This window comes from Dermacentor albipictus, chromosome 8, assembly GCF_038994185.2.
Source record: "Dermacentor albipictus isolate Rhodes 1998 colony chromosome 8, USDA_Dalb.pri_finalv2, whole genome shotgun sequence".
Taxonomy (NCBI): Eukaryota; Metazoa; Arthropoda; class Arachnida; order Ixodida; family Ixodidae; genus Dermacentor; species Dermacentor albipictus.
In genome coordinates this window covers 66143271-66158854 of record NC_091828.1, presented here as the reverse complement: position 1 = coordinate 66158854, position 15584 = coordinate 66143271, and the positions used below count along the sequence as shown (strand labels likewise).

General features: G+C 43.3%; 1 protein-coding gene across 1 annotated transcript in view; it reads left to right on the top strand.

Annotated features, from left to right (window-relative positions):
• The window catches only part of LOC135914274 (uncharacterized), a 52813-nt gene extending 39639 nt beyond the window's left edge, over nt 1-13174 (top strand). Inside the window, exons 9-10 of the mRNA XM_065447059.2 lie at nt 10458-10527; nt 12965-13174. Coding sequence (XP_065303131.1) covers nt 10458-10527; nt 12965-13095 — 201 coding nt within the window. The 3' untranslated portion in view covers nt 13096-13174. The remainder of the gene's footprint in view (nt 1-10457; nt 10528-12964) is intronic.
• The last annotated feature ends 2410 nt before the right edge of the window (nt 13175-15584 follow it).

Sequence of the window (15584 nt, the reverse complement as noted above, 5' to 3'; positions counted from 1 at the left end):
TAAAATTCCAAAATTTACGGCCAATCTTATGGTAATGTGTGGCCGAAAGGTTTTCTGTAAATAAAGAGCGGTCATTTCGGTAGAACGGACAGCCGTAACAGAGAAGCCGTAATACAAAATACCACTGCTTTCGTATCCAGAAAATGGAAGCCTCTGTATGCTGAATCTGTACTTAAACCGTTAGAGTACAGGTGCTTCTCGTATTTAGAAAACGGAACACACTGTATGCTGAATATCTGCTATAACTGTTAAAATGCAAGTGCTTCCCGCATTCATAAAACGAAAGATTCTGTATGCTGAGTCTCTACTATATCCGTTAAAGTACAGGTGCTACCCGTATTTCTGCTTACAGAGCATATTCATAGTATGGAGAATGTACTATCGGGGACAACATTGCCCACGGCACACGAGCGCTGACCTAAATTTATTGATGCGCTATCTGTTCGGATCAGCTGCGCTAACATATGCGATCGGAATTAACATACATTACACAATGTTTCTAGCGGTGTTGAACGCACCGATGCAAATCGGTCATTGATCGCTCTTCCAGGGTACTTTTGTCCACGACAGTACATATAATTTAATGCAAATCTCATGAAGGCAGCTCATTGCTGAAGCAGCAGGTCACCATTGAGAAAACTGTCTTGCCAACACACTCACATAGCTGAGAAGATAAAACACTTTGGACTTTGTGTTAGGAATGCGTTACGTAGCATATATAGAGAGAGGTGCAACATTTCAGCCCTCAAGTTTTTTAGATCATACATGGAACTTTATTTTCTTCAATCACTCGTCTTGCGCTCTTTCCTGGTGAAAGCTGTTCTTATACACAAACACCTTGCAAAGATAAACTTGCTGCTGTTGAGAGAAACAAATAGCATTCGTGAATTTCATCTTAAAGAAATAGGCAAAAAATGACAATCACATAACTCAGCAAACAGTAGCTTATCTAGTAAAACTCTTCCTTGGGATAGTTGGTTCATGCTTGATGTAGTAAAGGCAAGGCGCAGAAGACCAGGACTCATGAAGAAGAACAGAAATGACAGGACCGGCGCCACTCACAATTAAGTTTATTTTCGCAACAAGTCTTCCTTATGTACTTTTTTGCACTTTTTTGACGCAGACGCTGTTCTTTAGACTTTTATCGATCATGACTTCTGTCCATTTGATTGTTGGGTTCTTATTCGCGTGGTCACATGTTTTATCAATTCTTTAGGTGAGTGACTATTAGAGATTTTAGTTTTGAAGCAGACACTGTACATAGACGCATTTTTCATGTTTTTTCCGCGTTATTCGTTGGTCATTATTCCCATAGTCGTGCGGGTTTTATCACTGACTGGGCCTTAGGCGTTTGAAGTGTGTTATGTCGTGGATGGATTGGATAGTGTATACGGTGCTTTTTATGTCTGCTTTTTGTCCCCGTTGGCTTGGAAAAAGACTATACTAGATCTATTGCCTCCTGTGCTGATCCACGTGTGGTTCTTGTTTGCTCATTCGATAATATGTGCCAGATAAGACTCCTGAAGGGTCGATAGATTGCTGTTTTTTACATCTGAAGTTTTGTGCGTGACTCGGCGTTAATAACCTACATAAGGCCGGCTTGTTGCGAAAATAAACTTACTTGTGAGTGGCGCCGGTACTGCCGTTTGTGTTCTTCTTCTTGAGTACTGGTCTTCTGTGCCTTGCCTTTACTACTTCAAGTAGCTTATCTGTTAGAAACACATGTATGTAGACCCAGATTGTTGGAACAAGGTATGCTGCTGTAGCTGACATTTCAGCAAAGGTACTTGTCATGAGGGTAGCTACTGTTTTGTTTGTCAGCGTCTTTTTGTGCATAGCTCACTAGCCCCTCCTTCATTGGGACAGGAGAAGACGGTGCACATAATAGGTCAAAAGGAGCCGTAGTGTGAAAATAAAGGCAGAGAGGGTGGGCTTAGCGATGGTGATCGTGATGGAGTGAGTAGGGGTACTGCTGTCAGTTCTTGCAAAGAGTAGGGGTGACCAAAACAGAAAACGATGTTCTCGTGTAAGCACTCATTAATCCAGCAGACCTAGTCTTCCAGAAAGTCTAAACAGGATTAAGATGAACTGTTTGCCTATTTCGAAAAAACAACGAAGAATTAGGAAAATAAGCTTTGTATCAAAATGCATGTGGTTAAAATCAGTTGAAATAGTTAATGTAGGTACATTACGAATAAATATTTTATTTGAAGCCGATGAAGAAAAAATATATTAATCAAATATTAAAAATCAAGGACATGATGATTAGAATGGGTATGACCGCAAAACAGCAAAAAAGAGCCTGTGAGAAAAATGGGATGGGCAACATAATAACCAGGTACAAGGGCCCTATAACGTAAAACTATTCCAATATGTTTCTATTCCAATTTCCTGACGTCAAATTTGCGTAACCACCGACGCAAGCACCGGGCGGTCACCCATAGGGTTGTCTGAACAGACCAATCAAACGCTCTCCTCGTTCATAGGACGTCCCTTTTGTTTGCTTGAAAAACGAATAACATTGCCTACACTGAGCGGCTTGTTGTATCTAATTGGCTCACAAGAAGCGAGGAGAACGCTCAAGTGGAGAGGGATTCGATGGGGCCGAGCCACTGCACTGAAAACCGATAACCGGATGAAGAGGGTGGTGCTGGCGTCTGCGATTGGTCGGCTTTCCCTTACTTAGCTTGTGGTGGCTGGTCGAAAATCGCGGCGGCATGCAACGGAAGCTTAAGAATGACGCTAAAATTGACCCTCAGCAAAGAAGAGTTGGCAGAATGAGGTAGTAAACGTGCCGAAAGTGCTTGAAAACGTTACACGGTCACGCAAGAAGTTTTATTATACGCAAATACACCCATGCTCTCCGGCAGGTGCGAGTAGCCAGCGTCTCAGCGATCGGCGGCAGCTATCTTTTATTCCTTTCGGAACGGGGCAGCCTGCGGCTATTCCGAAAAAAAATTCAGTTTTGTTCGGCATATTAATGCATCTTTATTGCGTACACGTCACTTTGACGCGGTGAGTTCGTGCGGTTTTGTGACGTCGCGTGACAGGCAGGTGAAGTGGGTGCAGCCCGAAAACTTTTCACCAATAGCCGAGGGCTAATGGCGAAAAGGGGTCGAATCAGAAATAACTGTTTTCTTTTTTCTGTCAAATCATGCATAATCAGTGTGCACACATCATATCAGATGGGGAGGTATTGCGATTTTTGTAACGTCGCGTGACAGACAGGTGAAGTGGAGGGTGGTCGAAAAAAGTTTTTGACCAATCGCGGAGGGCTTATAGCAGAATTGGAATAGAAAAGTTTGGAATAGTTTTACGTTATAGCGCCCCAAGATTGCGAAACGTTGAGCACTGCTGAAATTCATGCCACTGCTGATGGCTTCAAGTTTCAGCCTTCCTTTGGAATAGTTGTCGTATTTGAGCAAGTAAATGGGTCAGTGTTTAAACCAGTCTGAATTCAAATGCTGTTCAAAGCTTCAGTATTATTATAAGGTAAGAAAATGTTATCGGCAGTTCTCTTGGGTGTGCATTCAGTCAACAGTAATATCCACAGGTTTAAGCTAGAAATTTGATGGCCTAAATGGGCCTTATCTCCTGGCAAACCACTAGCATGACTTTTTTTTTCCAACGCAGATCGCTACACATGACATATTGGCAGCAGCGCTATCAAACTACATTATACTTATTGCCACAACCAAAGTGAAGTTTGCCAACAATGAGTGAAAGAAAGAAACCGCATTCCAAAATACTGATACAAGTCATGCGGAAAAGTTTTTAAAATTATCTACCCCCCAGCCCCATCATTCACATAATACACCGCACTGACTCTCATCGTGTCGATCATGCTATTATAACATTAGGCATCAAGTGAAGAGAATTAGGGGATAATAGGACATAATTATTTGTGTTAGAAAGTCAAATGAGCTTTACTTTACAATAATGCCAGATTCAAGCTAAGAAAAGAGCAGCCGGTTCATGAGATGGTGACCGATGCATACGAAAGTTGATGAAATTCTGTGCAGAAGAATGTTGCCGATAGAATGATGTGCACACAAATGCACTCTTTCACGCAAAATGACATCCTACAGTCGAACCTTTTGCAGACGTGCCACTCTTACAGTTTGAAAAATACCACAGAAGAAGGCAAAGAGTGCTAAGTTTGTTGAAAATAACTAAAAATTATCCGGTTATTCATCATGTCCACTCTTCGTTGAAGATTCAACGACTGTTCTCTGAGGGTGCTGTAATCAGGCACCCTGCTTTTACAGCAGTAGCAACAATGATCTGTAGTGCAGATACGTAGAACAGCTTGTGAAGTGCATGCAGTATTCTACCCTACAAATTTCACGCCAATTCACATTCCAATCTTGCAGAGGAGGAGCAGAAAAAAATTTATTTTTGGTGGAGAGTGCATACTCCAAAGTAGAAGAAGCTAGTGTACCCTAACAATTGCTGTTGCGTATGCCTGTTCCCTAGCAGTTACGTAAAATATGGCAGCTGCAAATGTATTTCCACAAGCTGTAATTACTGCAAGCTGCGGCAAGTTTACGGGTACATAGCTGTAATACATTTCGGGAAAATTATAACTCTCTAATGAATTTATCTCATATGACACAATAGGAATGCAAAATTCTGCAAAAAAGTGAAGCGCTATGTCCTGTCCCACCCAATGAAACACCTTTGAAGAACCTGAATCGACACCGCGGCCGTGACGAGGTGAAGAGTGCGTTGTGTGTAAACTAGTGGACCTGTATAGCCTGAAGCTGTGGAGAGTGCATTTACTATCAGTTGTGAAGGTTTTGTAGTTTAAACTGGGGAACAGCTGCTTGTGGTCTTTGCTTCTGCGGTCAACTGCTATGGCCTCAGCATTTTCCTTGAGGGCCATAGCCATTTCTTAGAAACCTTGTCTCCACAGGCTGCGTAAAAAAGGGTAATTTCCTGAGCTATGTGTTTTTCTTAAAACATCCCATTTAGGTTGTATTGCAAGAAAGAAAGATGTTTATTTTTTCAGGTTTATTACACGCAAGTAACTATCACTTGTCGGAGCTGTAGCCAAAGGCAAGTTGCAGGTCCGATAAAGAATATAAAGAAAATCCTAGCATAACACAAATAAAAAAAGAGCAACAGTAACTGTATAAACAAAGGTGTTGATCGTTGATTCACAAGTCAACTAAAAGGAAGTGAATCCATCAGAGTACCAAATAAGTGTAAGGGGCACAGTTCAAATACAGGAGAATACATATCACAATGTAAAGATGTGTACTATGATTTCAATTTCTTTTACGTATCCCACAAAAAATTGCAGACAATTGCAGACAAAATTGCAAATTGCAGAGAAAATTGGTAGCTTTGCGGCAAAAAACTTCCGCGTGTGCAATGAGCAGCAGAAAGCTGCAGTGGGAGGTTTTAATATTACTCTACAATTTTCTCTTGAGACTTTTTATCTAATTATTATATTTGAGAGATTTGTTACTTATTTAAGTGTAATTATATAGTTAGGCCGAATGCAGAAAATAATCTGTCTATCTCAAAGCGTCGGAAACAACATTACGTTGGTTCTCTCCAGCTACATGGCATTCACATATTTCTAAATCTCGGGGCATGATAGTTGGGACACCGTGTACATAAAAAAACTATACTACAATTTTCACAATGCGTATTATTGGTGGCTATGGCTGCTTCAAGTGATCCTTTCAGTAAGGTGCAAGCAGTTTTGAAGTTAAATTGTTTTGCAGCAAGGACGTGGAATCTAGAAAATCAACCAAAAAGGGGAACCTGTGGTCGTTATTTAGATTTTTAACTAAAAATCTGTAAAATAAGAAGAAGACCCACACCACCTAATAAGAAATGCAAATTTTGAAAATCTCAATGTAACAAGAAACTAGTTTTTGAAAATGCAGCATAAGGCCACCACATCATGTGGAGTAGACAAGTTCTATGTACTCCAAGTGAAGAAGTTGTTACCGGAATCCTTAGTCACCATATGAACGTAACAATGAAAAACTTTACGCAGAATATTAACACCACTAAATAAATTGAGATTTGAAGACTGTCAATCAGAAATCCTCGACAATTTGTTCTCGCTTTTAATGCGTTGAGATAATTCTGTACTCTCAAAAGCCGACTCTCAGAAAGCAAGCTCACGGCCACAATTTCTATAAACGCAACCTCAGCTTGAGTCTGAAGATAGGGTTGACCTGCAGATAAAGTGGGTAATGTGGGCTCACTCATGCAGCCATGAAATTAAGCGATGCAGACACGATATATTGAAGCTCGTTTCGTAAAGTGCTGCAGGCTTTCAATGCTTCTTTTCCAGTTGTGAAAGCTATCCCCACTACACGAATGAGCGGTGAGAAAAAAAAACAACTTCAACATGCAAACAATACGCTGGCCATTCGCAAGCAACCAGCAGATTTGCAACGAACGCAAGCCACCAACAGTACCTGCTTTGCCCTTTACCAGTCACATTAAAATGCAGTGTGTTCCGAGACCTTGCGAACTGTTTTTCTGCTTTGGAAACAGCTGACGATGTGTTCAGTTGGCGTCGAGAAAGGGGGACACAAAACACTGTGCACCACTGATCTCTAGTATGTTCTGCTGGATGCTGTTTGCCGCGCCGCACGCAAGTGAAGCCAATGGAAGTACGGTGTCATGCAGCGGCTTGTCCTGGAAGCAGGGCATATGGCTCTCTAACAAGTGCGCTTGACCAAAATATTAGTTCTGCCCTGAAAATTTGTCTTCGTAGTTTTTCACTTTCTAGGAGTTGTCTCCACATGTTCGATAGTCACTTTCAGGACAATCTGATCCCGTATACGATTGTGTTTTACTACATATAGTGTTTTCTTATTTGCCAGCGTTTCCATTGCCCGCCACATATGTAGCGACGCTGTGGGCGTGGTAATGAAGGAATTCTAGACATCTTTTCGAAGCAGTGCTCTGGCCCGCTTGAGTAGTTTACGGCTCAACAGGCGGGTATTTTAGGGTAAGAAATGCCACACACCGGTGCAGACGAAGTGATGCTGCAAATTCGTCAAGTGCCGAATTCCGGGACAAGGTTGGCTTTAAGCGAAGGTGCTGGATGTGCTATGCACCCTTTGTTGTATGGATCAGGGGTGTGGACGCTTCTATACTGGCCTGCTTTTCTGGTCGAAACGTTGGTAACTGCTCACACCTTACTTTTTTGAAACTGTAACACGTGCAGAGAACACATCACTCTGCGTTGATTCTATGGCTTTATTTTTCTATTATCATATCATTATCATTCTATATCAAATAATTAAAAAAATTGGAGGACGCTTAAGCTTCGCCTTCAAGAGTGGGACACGACAGCGTTCCCGTCGACCCGCCAAGGAGTATAAGACAATGCGCTACGGCACAGCGATCACTTTCGATGCGCCCCGCATCGGACTTAGCGCCTACCTATCACGCGGTGAGCGTCGAGCAACGCAGCGTTCGGCGCGACAACGAAACGTGCGCCTGAGCGAACGGAACGAACCAAAGAACTCGGTGTCTCGGAGGGGAAACGATCTACGCCAGCCAAACGTCGTGATCGGCACGGGCAGAGAGATAGATAGTGATCTAAACCGGGAGCATGGCGAAGCGTCGTCAGGGGAGAGGGAGTCCCGCGACGCACCTGGCAGCGGTCCCAATGCGCGCGCGGCGCGCCTCCTGTCGGGGCAGCGCCGTACATTGAGAGGAGGGGGTCTTCTGTGTTTGCCGCAAGATGGCTCTGCGTGTGCGGAAAGCGCAGAAGAAATGCAGCGGAAACGCACTTTGCAACTCGTGTAATTGTGACTTCTGTACGTTACATGTTCATAATTACCGATATACACCGCAGTATAACTTTCCACGGCTCGTTTCGAAGGCAACACCGCGTTCACTCGAGGCGCGTTTGCACCGCTTGGAAGCATCGAACTCGTGGCTGAGTGGTAGCGTCTCCGTCTCACACTCCGCAGTCCCTGGTTCGATTCCCGCCGTGCCAATCTTGGAAGTTGCTTTTTATTTATGAAGCGCCTGCCGTGATTTATCGCTCACGGTCAACGCCGCAAACACCGACGCCGACACCGGCGTTTCTGCGACACGAGCTCCTTAACGCTATCGCGTTAAAAAACACCATTGGTACATTTTACCACTTTGGTAGACGTGTGAAACATGCTACTAGCCATCGGACAGAGCGCAACACTAAAGCATACACTGGAAAGCTACACTACAATTTAAATATATGTGGCACTGTATGACAACACAGTATGGTTACTGCATGCTCTAGGACTATGACAATAAAAGCTATTGTGAAGTGTTTATGGTGTATTTCTACTTACTCTGAGTCATCATCCTGCACAATGTTCCAAGTTTACACATTATTGGCATCTGATTGCCTATGTGAGTCATTTCCTACTTGCATTGCCGCAAGCACACTGCAGTAACAAAAATGAGTTTAAAAAAGAAATGCCCTGGTAATCTGCCAAATCAGCTGAGCGCATAAACAATGGCCAATAGCACACATAGGTGAAGTTACATAAATATTCAGTTTTCACTCAGCTTCATGGCTCAGCCAGTAATAAAGAGGTACGCTGTGCACCTTTGCATGACCAATGCAATCTGTCTAGTTGAGCTCCCGATGCGTCGATCTCTCTTCATTGGGGCCTTTCTCAGCTCTTGAGTACAATTGAAGACATACATATTCACGGTAAACTAACAATTTTGACAACATGAAATGTTAAAACCCGGCTGATTACACATGCACAGCTTTGTCTATCGCTCCTTAGATCGGAAGCGTAGCGCGCTCTGCCTTCTGCACGCTCACAGAGTGCGTGCCATACTCTGTGAGCACGGATAACAAAACAGAATTGTTTTCGTTTTCGCATTTACGCTCCAGGTGCTGGAACAGCGAAATAATTGCTTGAGAAATTCAGGGAGAGAACGAATTCTCTCCCACAAGGTAGCGCATTTTATACAAGGAGAAAAGAATACAAGAAGAAGAACGGCAGGGAGGTCAACTGGCGGTTTGCTACTGGGGACAGCAATGCAGTGCAAAGCAGGGCACTGCAATTCACCAATAAGCCCTAGTATAGTGCTAATTTGGGCTTGGTGGTGCATGTAATGAACGGATAAATAATGCGTTGTCATAACATTTACCCATGGATGAACAAAGGGACCAAATGGTGTTGTATGCTGGGTCAAAAAGAAATAAAGCTTGAATTATTTAGCCAACTCGGTAATGAACGTTGTTTCCTTGCTTTTTCTGTTTTTTCTTTTTTACAGAACACACAGTACTAGCACAGTAAAAGTTACTTGATTTTCAAACAGCTGCCCGTACTTTGCACACATGTCGGTGCATGTTCGCGATCTTTATTCTACCGTACAAATACGTGCACGCTCACCGGTCTTCGTTCAAAATGAAGCGCCAAATGGTTGCGATTACGTCTTACTGTAAGAATTGACAACTCATGAAGAGCGAAGATAATGCGTAATTGTTCTGTAGCAATGAATGGGCAGTTATTGACCAACACGAGATATTTTGGATTTATTATGGAAATGAGTTAAACGAACACATTGCAGTGCAGCAAAGGCCTTTCACTCTTGCTTTCATTGTATCCCATGGTCGCAAATTTGATCCAGCCGTTGTACTTGGACCTATAGGCCGCCAGTTTCCTTCTAGACCATTTGTTGCTATGTGTAAACGCAGTTAGGCTCATTATATCACTCCTTGCTTTTCGTTGCTGACATATAGTGCGCACAATTTTAGGCGTCGAGCACCAATGTCACTCCCTGTGCACAAGCATCTGAGTGCCGTAAGTTTGTTTGAATTTTCACGTATGCCCACTGCTCTTCCTTCACCCAAACATATATGCTGCAATATTCACTACAAAGTGCCTAATTTGAGAACATTGCAAACACATGCATGTAATTGCTCATATGACCAGAGTTCCAAGGCCCGTATGCGCCGCAAACTGTAGAAACTACCAAAACTTCCAAAAGCTGCAAATTGCAGCTTTTTGTAGTAGGCTAGCTCGCACATTTTTCACCTATCTTCGTAAGGCCTACAGCTTGATCGTTCAATAAAATATTGTTAGCTGAAACTTCGTGTGTACACGCGCTCATTCAGACAGCGTATAGTTTTTCTCGCAAAAATCCGAATGTTCACATTACAAAAACATGGAATTCTGTCTTTTTCGTTCGAGACAGTGTAGCTGCTATATTAGTACCGTGAAATGTCCGTAAAAATGGAAACAGGGAGCATTTCCGTATACTAACGGAAGCTTTTGCTGTATTTTTGAAATACAACATATGTTCCGTATTTTTACCTGCAATTACTCGGCATAATGACGCAAATCCTCCCTGTAGAGACTGAATTTTTCTACAGTGTACTCATTCAGAACAAGCTTTACTCATTCTAAAGAATTCCAGCATTTACCTCTTTCAAAGTGTCACATGTATGCATTTTTTTTTAATTCCAGGGAAAAGAAGGTGTCGACAAGGTTCTGGATATTCTTAGGAGTGAATTCAATCGTACTATTCAACTGCTAGGTGAGTGATCCTAGTGTGAAATAGGTGAAGCAATCGGTGCTATTTTTCCTTCGGCAGCATCGGTTTCATTGTTGCAAAAGATGTGTGCTTACTAATTTCATTTTATTTGCAGTAAGGTGCACATTATATCCCATTGAGCACATAATGGTAGGCTATACTGTGCGCCGTGTCAACGCACTAAAATACTCTACACAATTCTCATTGGTGTTATTTACCAGAGATGGCTACAAGGGAGACCATTCGCGTGGTCGACTTGGGTGCAGCTACGCCACAGATCTTTGTTTATGAGTTCTCTTTCATGATGCAAAACTCCAGTTAATCACTCCGGGATTCGGTTATTGTCAGTAACTCGCTTTTAGTAAGTACTAAAATGGTGAATGTGAAAATGTATAGAGAAAGCTGACACTGATGTACAGTGCGGCCCAACGGTCAGTGGAACAGTTGAATGTACTGCTTTTGTAAGTTTTCTGCCATATAAAGTGCGCAGGCGCCTGTATTGGCAGTGACGAAGTCTGATTGGTTCGGCTTCCATCTTGCTGTGCACCTGCGCAGTGCATTGACGTAGTTTATAACGAAACATGCAGCTGAAGTACCACGAAATATAGAAGCGCATGCTGGCGCCTTCAATCAATTGTACACGCCACTGTACATGCTAAGTATTTTTACATTTTGGGAACAAGATACCTCGCTGTGAGTGTTGCTCATTCATCACAACACAAGTAAACACATTTCTATTCGCGCTCTGAACTATATTAGGACATTATTATACCTCTAATATATCTATGAACTTTTCTTGCAACTGGCACGGCATCCTAGTTTATATTTTCAAAAGGTTTAAACAGCTCCACGTTAGTGCTCAAAGGTAATATACAGTCATTCTTCAGTGTACATTAAGGGGACCTATCAGAACATTGGTAGATTTTCAGAGCTATGAAACCGGCTAGGGCAATCATGTATTAATGAAATTCGCGCAAAACAGATACGTAAATGAAAAGTCTTCAGCAACCCATAAAAAGAGCCAACAGGTATTAAAAGACCATTTTCTGGCACATTAGTCATTCCTGTTGCGATAGAAGAGGTTGAAAATGTGTTTCCCTGCTTGCAGGTATTGCAAAATAGTGACGCGTCACAAAGAAAAAAAATATTGCGATTACGTGTGGAGCAACCTCCTTAAGTATATTTCTGAAGGAAACAGGATCAACCACACCACTTGCAAGCTGCTACATCAATGATGTTCATGAGATCCACGGCAGCAGAATGCGAGGCTTTGTTGCTCGAACATATAGATACGAAGAGCCTGCAAGTGAGGTCTAGTTCAGGATTTGGTGGCCTCATGTAACGGAAAGTTCATGAGCTTGAACTTGCTATATGAGAAAGGGAAATTTTAAAAGACGAGTTAAGAACAAAGTTCCTAATGAGGAAGGCAAAAGAATGGAAACTCGGTTGAACATCCGAACAGTTACACGTGAGAAAATAGTACGAGCAGCATAGGCGAGTAGCAGGTACGCAAAAGTTACTAGATACTATAATGTGGGAAATTCACCGTGGACAAAGAATGTACAAATTTATGTGCCAAAAAAAAACAGCTGTCCGATTATGACGCAGGCCGTAGTAGAAAACTCCGGGTTTATTTTGACATCCTGGAGATGTTTAACCCACATGCAATGGAATATGTTGTATTGCTTGCATTGTGCTCTCATCAGAACGTAGCCACTACTGCCGAGATCAAGCCTGCTAGCTCGAGTTCAGCCGCGCTGCACTAGGGATAACCAGCTCCCAGGGAGGGTCGAAACACAACCTTTGTGACGAAACATTAAGGAAAAAGATGCTTAAAATGGTGTCTGTGCTTAGTGCTAAAGCGTTCACGGCGGCTTCGAAGCAAATGGCAAGGTATGCTGTTGACAGCGCAAGCCTTGGATGTGCCACCAATCAGTCACCTCGTTGGGCCCAAGACGACCACTGAAACGAGGTAACCCTTTGGCGGCAGGAACTTCGTTGCTGGAGGCGGGCGGCTCCTCCGGACAGGCTCTGATGTATTTGTCGATAACTGCTACCTGCCAAAAGGACTTTGATTACTGGGAAATGAGCAATGTAGACATTATGGTACAGTCCTACTCTTTTTTCGAGCTTATAATCTAACGCCATCCATCTGATAAACATGCTTCAAGCTCCTCACGCGAGAAACAAAGCAGTCATGCGCATTCGTAGACTAAGTAGGAATAGGTTTCCGAAACGGTGCAATATCTAATGTCTACAAAGATTAGGAAACAAGTTCAAGCACGCAAGGAAATCCGCATCTATATAAAGTAATAAATGAAAAAGCAGCGGCTCAAAACATGTCCCTTTTTGGCGTTAAGCAAACTTCTTCATTTGACGTGTGCAATTAGTTTACCATATTTCTGTTTTCTTGCAATGAAAACTGGCGTCTTCATTGCAGGTGTTCCTGATGTCAAGAACTTATGCACTGACTTTGTCGTTCGTGAGCAGTACTACTCCCAGGCACTCCCCAGAAACTGTGCACCGAATCATCCATGGGGCGACTGGGTTCAGTACAAGGTTGACGTGTAGCGTTTGGTGTGAATGCTATAGCTTGCCATTAATGCATACATACAACTTCTCTTCAAACATTTTCAACATTTTCACTACTGGCGAAACAATAAAAGTTATATACATTGGTATTGTCCTTGCGCAATAATGGCCTGAGCTCGTTGAGCTCACAGAGCGATTTCATAGGATGCTGTTAGTATTCTGCGGCGCTGGTGGGTACATTTCCTTAAGCATAACATTAGCAGATATTTTTTCTGAAAAGATGTGTACATTGTATTCCTTGTTCATTGCTGATATATTCCAATGGTGACATAAAAATGTAAACCAAAAGTCACAGGCCTACATGGCAGACGCAGCACACTAACAGCGTAAGCTGGAGCAGCGGCTACACAGGAGCTAAATTTTCGGCACCACGTACTACAGGTCTTCGCGGCGAAGTATTTACGCGTGGTTTCAACAACGCGAAGGTACTGGTTGTAGCCGCGCGTCTAGCTCTAGGAATCGTTCTGCCAGCAATTTTTCGAACTTCGCGAGGAGGTGCGATCAGGTGCACCGAAGAGTAAACGCACGTATACAGACTACATGACGGACGTGTCACATCCCTTGACCCAAGCCCGGTACGTTAACTTTGACGACAGTTGTGATAATGATAACATCCCATTGAAAACAGGATGGTGATAGTCATCTAGTCTGCTACATCCAGTGTCAGCTACATGCACGAAACTGCTATATGGAGCTTTTAGACGTCGGGACTGCAATGCAAAGTTTGTACGTATCGACGCACGGTGCGTGCTTGCCAAGGGGCACAATACGATGGTAATGAAGATGATACTGATTTATTTTCATTCTCGTTGAAACGGGGAGGTCAAATACAGTCACTAGCCTGCTTGAGTTAATCAGGGATGTCATACATGTTTTAGAGCGTAGGATCTTATGGGCTCATTTTAACAGCCCTTTCGGGCGGCGATGGCATCCACCGCCGCCACCGCTAACGGCTTATGGTGTATGTAGCAGCTATCGTCAGGAATCAAAAAAAAGACATAGTTAACGCCTGGATCAAACCCAAGCCCGCTTCGTGGGAGTCTTCTACTCGACCGCTAAGCAACACCAGAGGTTGCTTGCATGCAGCGGAAAAATGTCATATAAACGTGTCCTAGCAGGCGAGGAGACGCGTGATGTAACATGCCGCTGCGCGCACGTGTTTCGTCGCACTTTCATAGTAGTACACCTCTTAGAACGCCATGTGGCCGATGCACATGCAGTAGTACAAGGTAGTTAAAGTTTGAGGATTAAAAATAAGTATTAGCAGATATATACAACAATCCTAGAAGCGGCATTCAAAGGTATGCACGCCACACGCGCACGTGTCAAAGTGCAGGCCATAGAAGACGTTGCGTGGCGCAATCCACACTATTTGTGGTGCAGCCAGTGCCCGCCAGGCGGTGACTGGTCGGGTGACTGGTTGTTCTCGCGGCCAATAGGCGCGCGAGAACACAGTACACATGAAGTTACAAGCCATCTCAGCTCACCTTGCCTTGGCAACGCTGGGCTAGCTGGACACTGCGTGCGTCAAGCCACCACCACTATCGACTCTCCCATGCGCGTTTGCTTTCGCACCTACAGTATGCGGCGCGCGGAGTGCGATTTTATTGCATGTGGACTTCATGCAACAGGGTGGCTTGGACGCCCAAGGCAAAAATTCACTTGCAGCATCCATGTTAGTTCTGTCAGAATAAAAATACCTCCAAAAAACAATTCGACGTTCTAGAAGTAAAAATAGGAATTTATAGGCGGAAACAATGGAAATGGACAATTACAGTCGGTATAAGATTAGTGCGAAGTCCCTTCTTAAGTCGTAGTTCAAACTCATATGAAAACAAAAGAGCCCCAGGCGCAATGGCAAATGTGCATTATTCTATAATGCGGTCTCTAGTCAATATAAAGCACTCATCAACAGTCATTATTTGAAATACAAATTCACTTCGAACTATTTCTTTTTGTGATACCTGTGGTGCCACGTGGCCTTTAAATTTAGAAGTGAGAACGTTGGACCGCCGGAAAGGGGGGCGCTGGATATCAAATAAACAGGCACACTCTGCATGCAGTGCACATGTTGTGGGCGCGTATGCAATGCATGATTATACATGCTGTGAATACGTTGCTTTAGCAGGCCGACTTAGAACATCTGAGCTATCTTTAGGATAGCTGGACCAAAACCTTTATTCTCCTCATTATTTCAGAACGGCATTCTCAACGACAGCAATTGAAAGAGAGCCATCACAAAATGTGATAAACAAGCACGCTGCACTTCGCGAAGACTTCTCGCACATGTCATGTAGCGCCGTGGTAACCTATATCACACGTCTAACAGGTGTGAAGAGTGAACGCTCCAACACTGGAAGTGTGAAGTCCACATGCCGCTCGAAAGTGTTGATTCCTCCCTATGCCCTAATTGCACACGTGTACCATGAAGGCCACTGATGGCAACCGCGGATGACTCTTCGGATGGT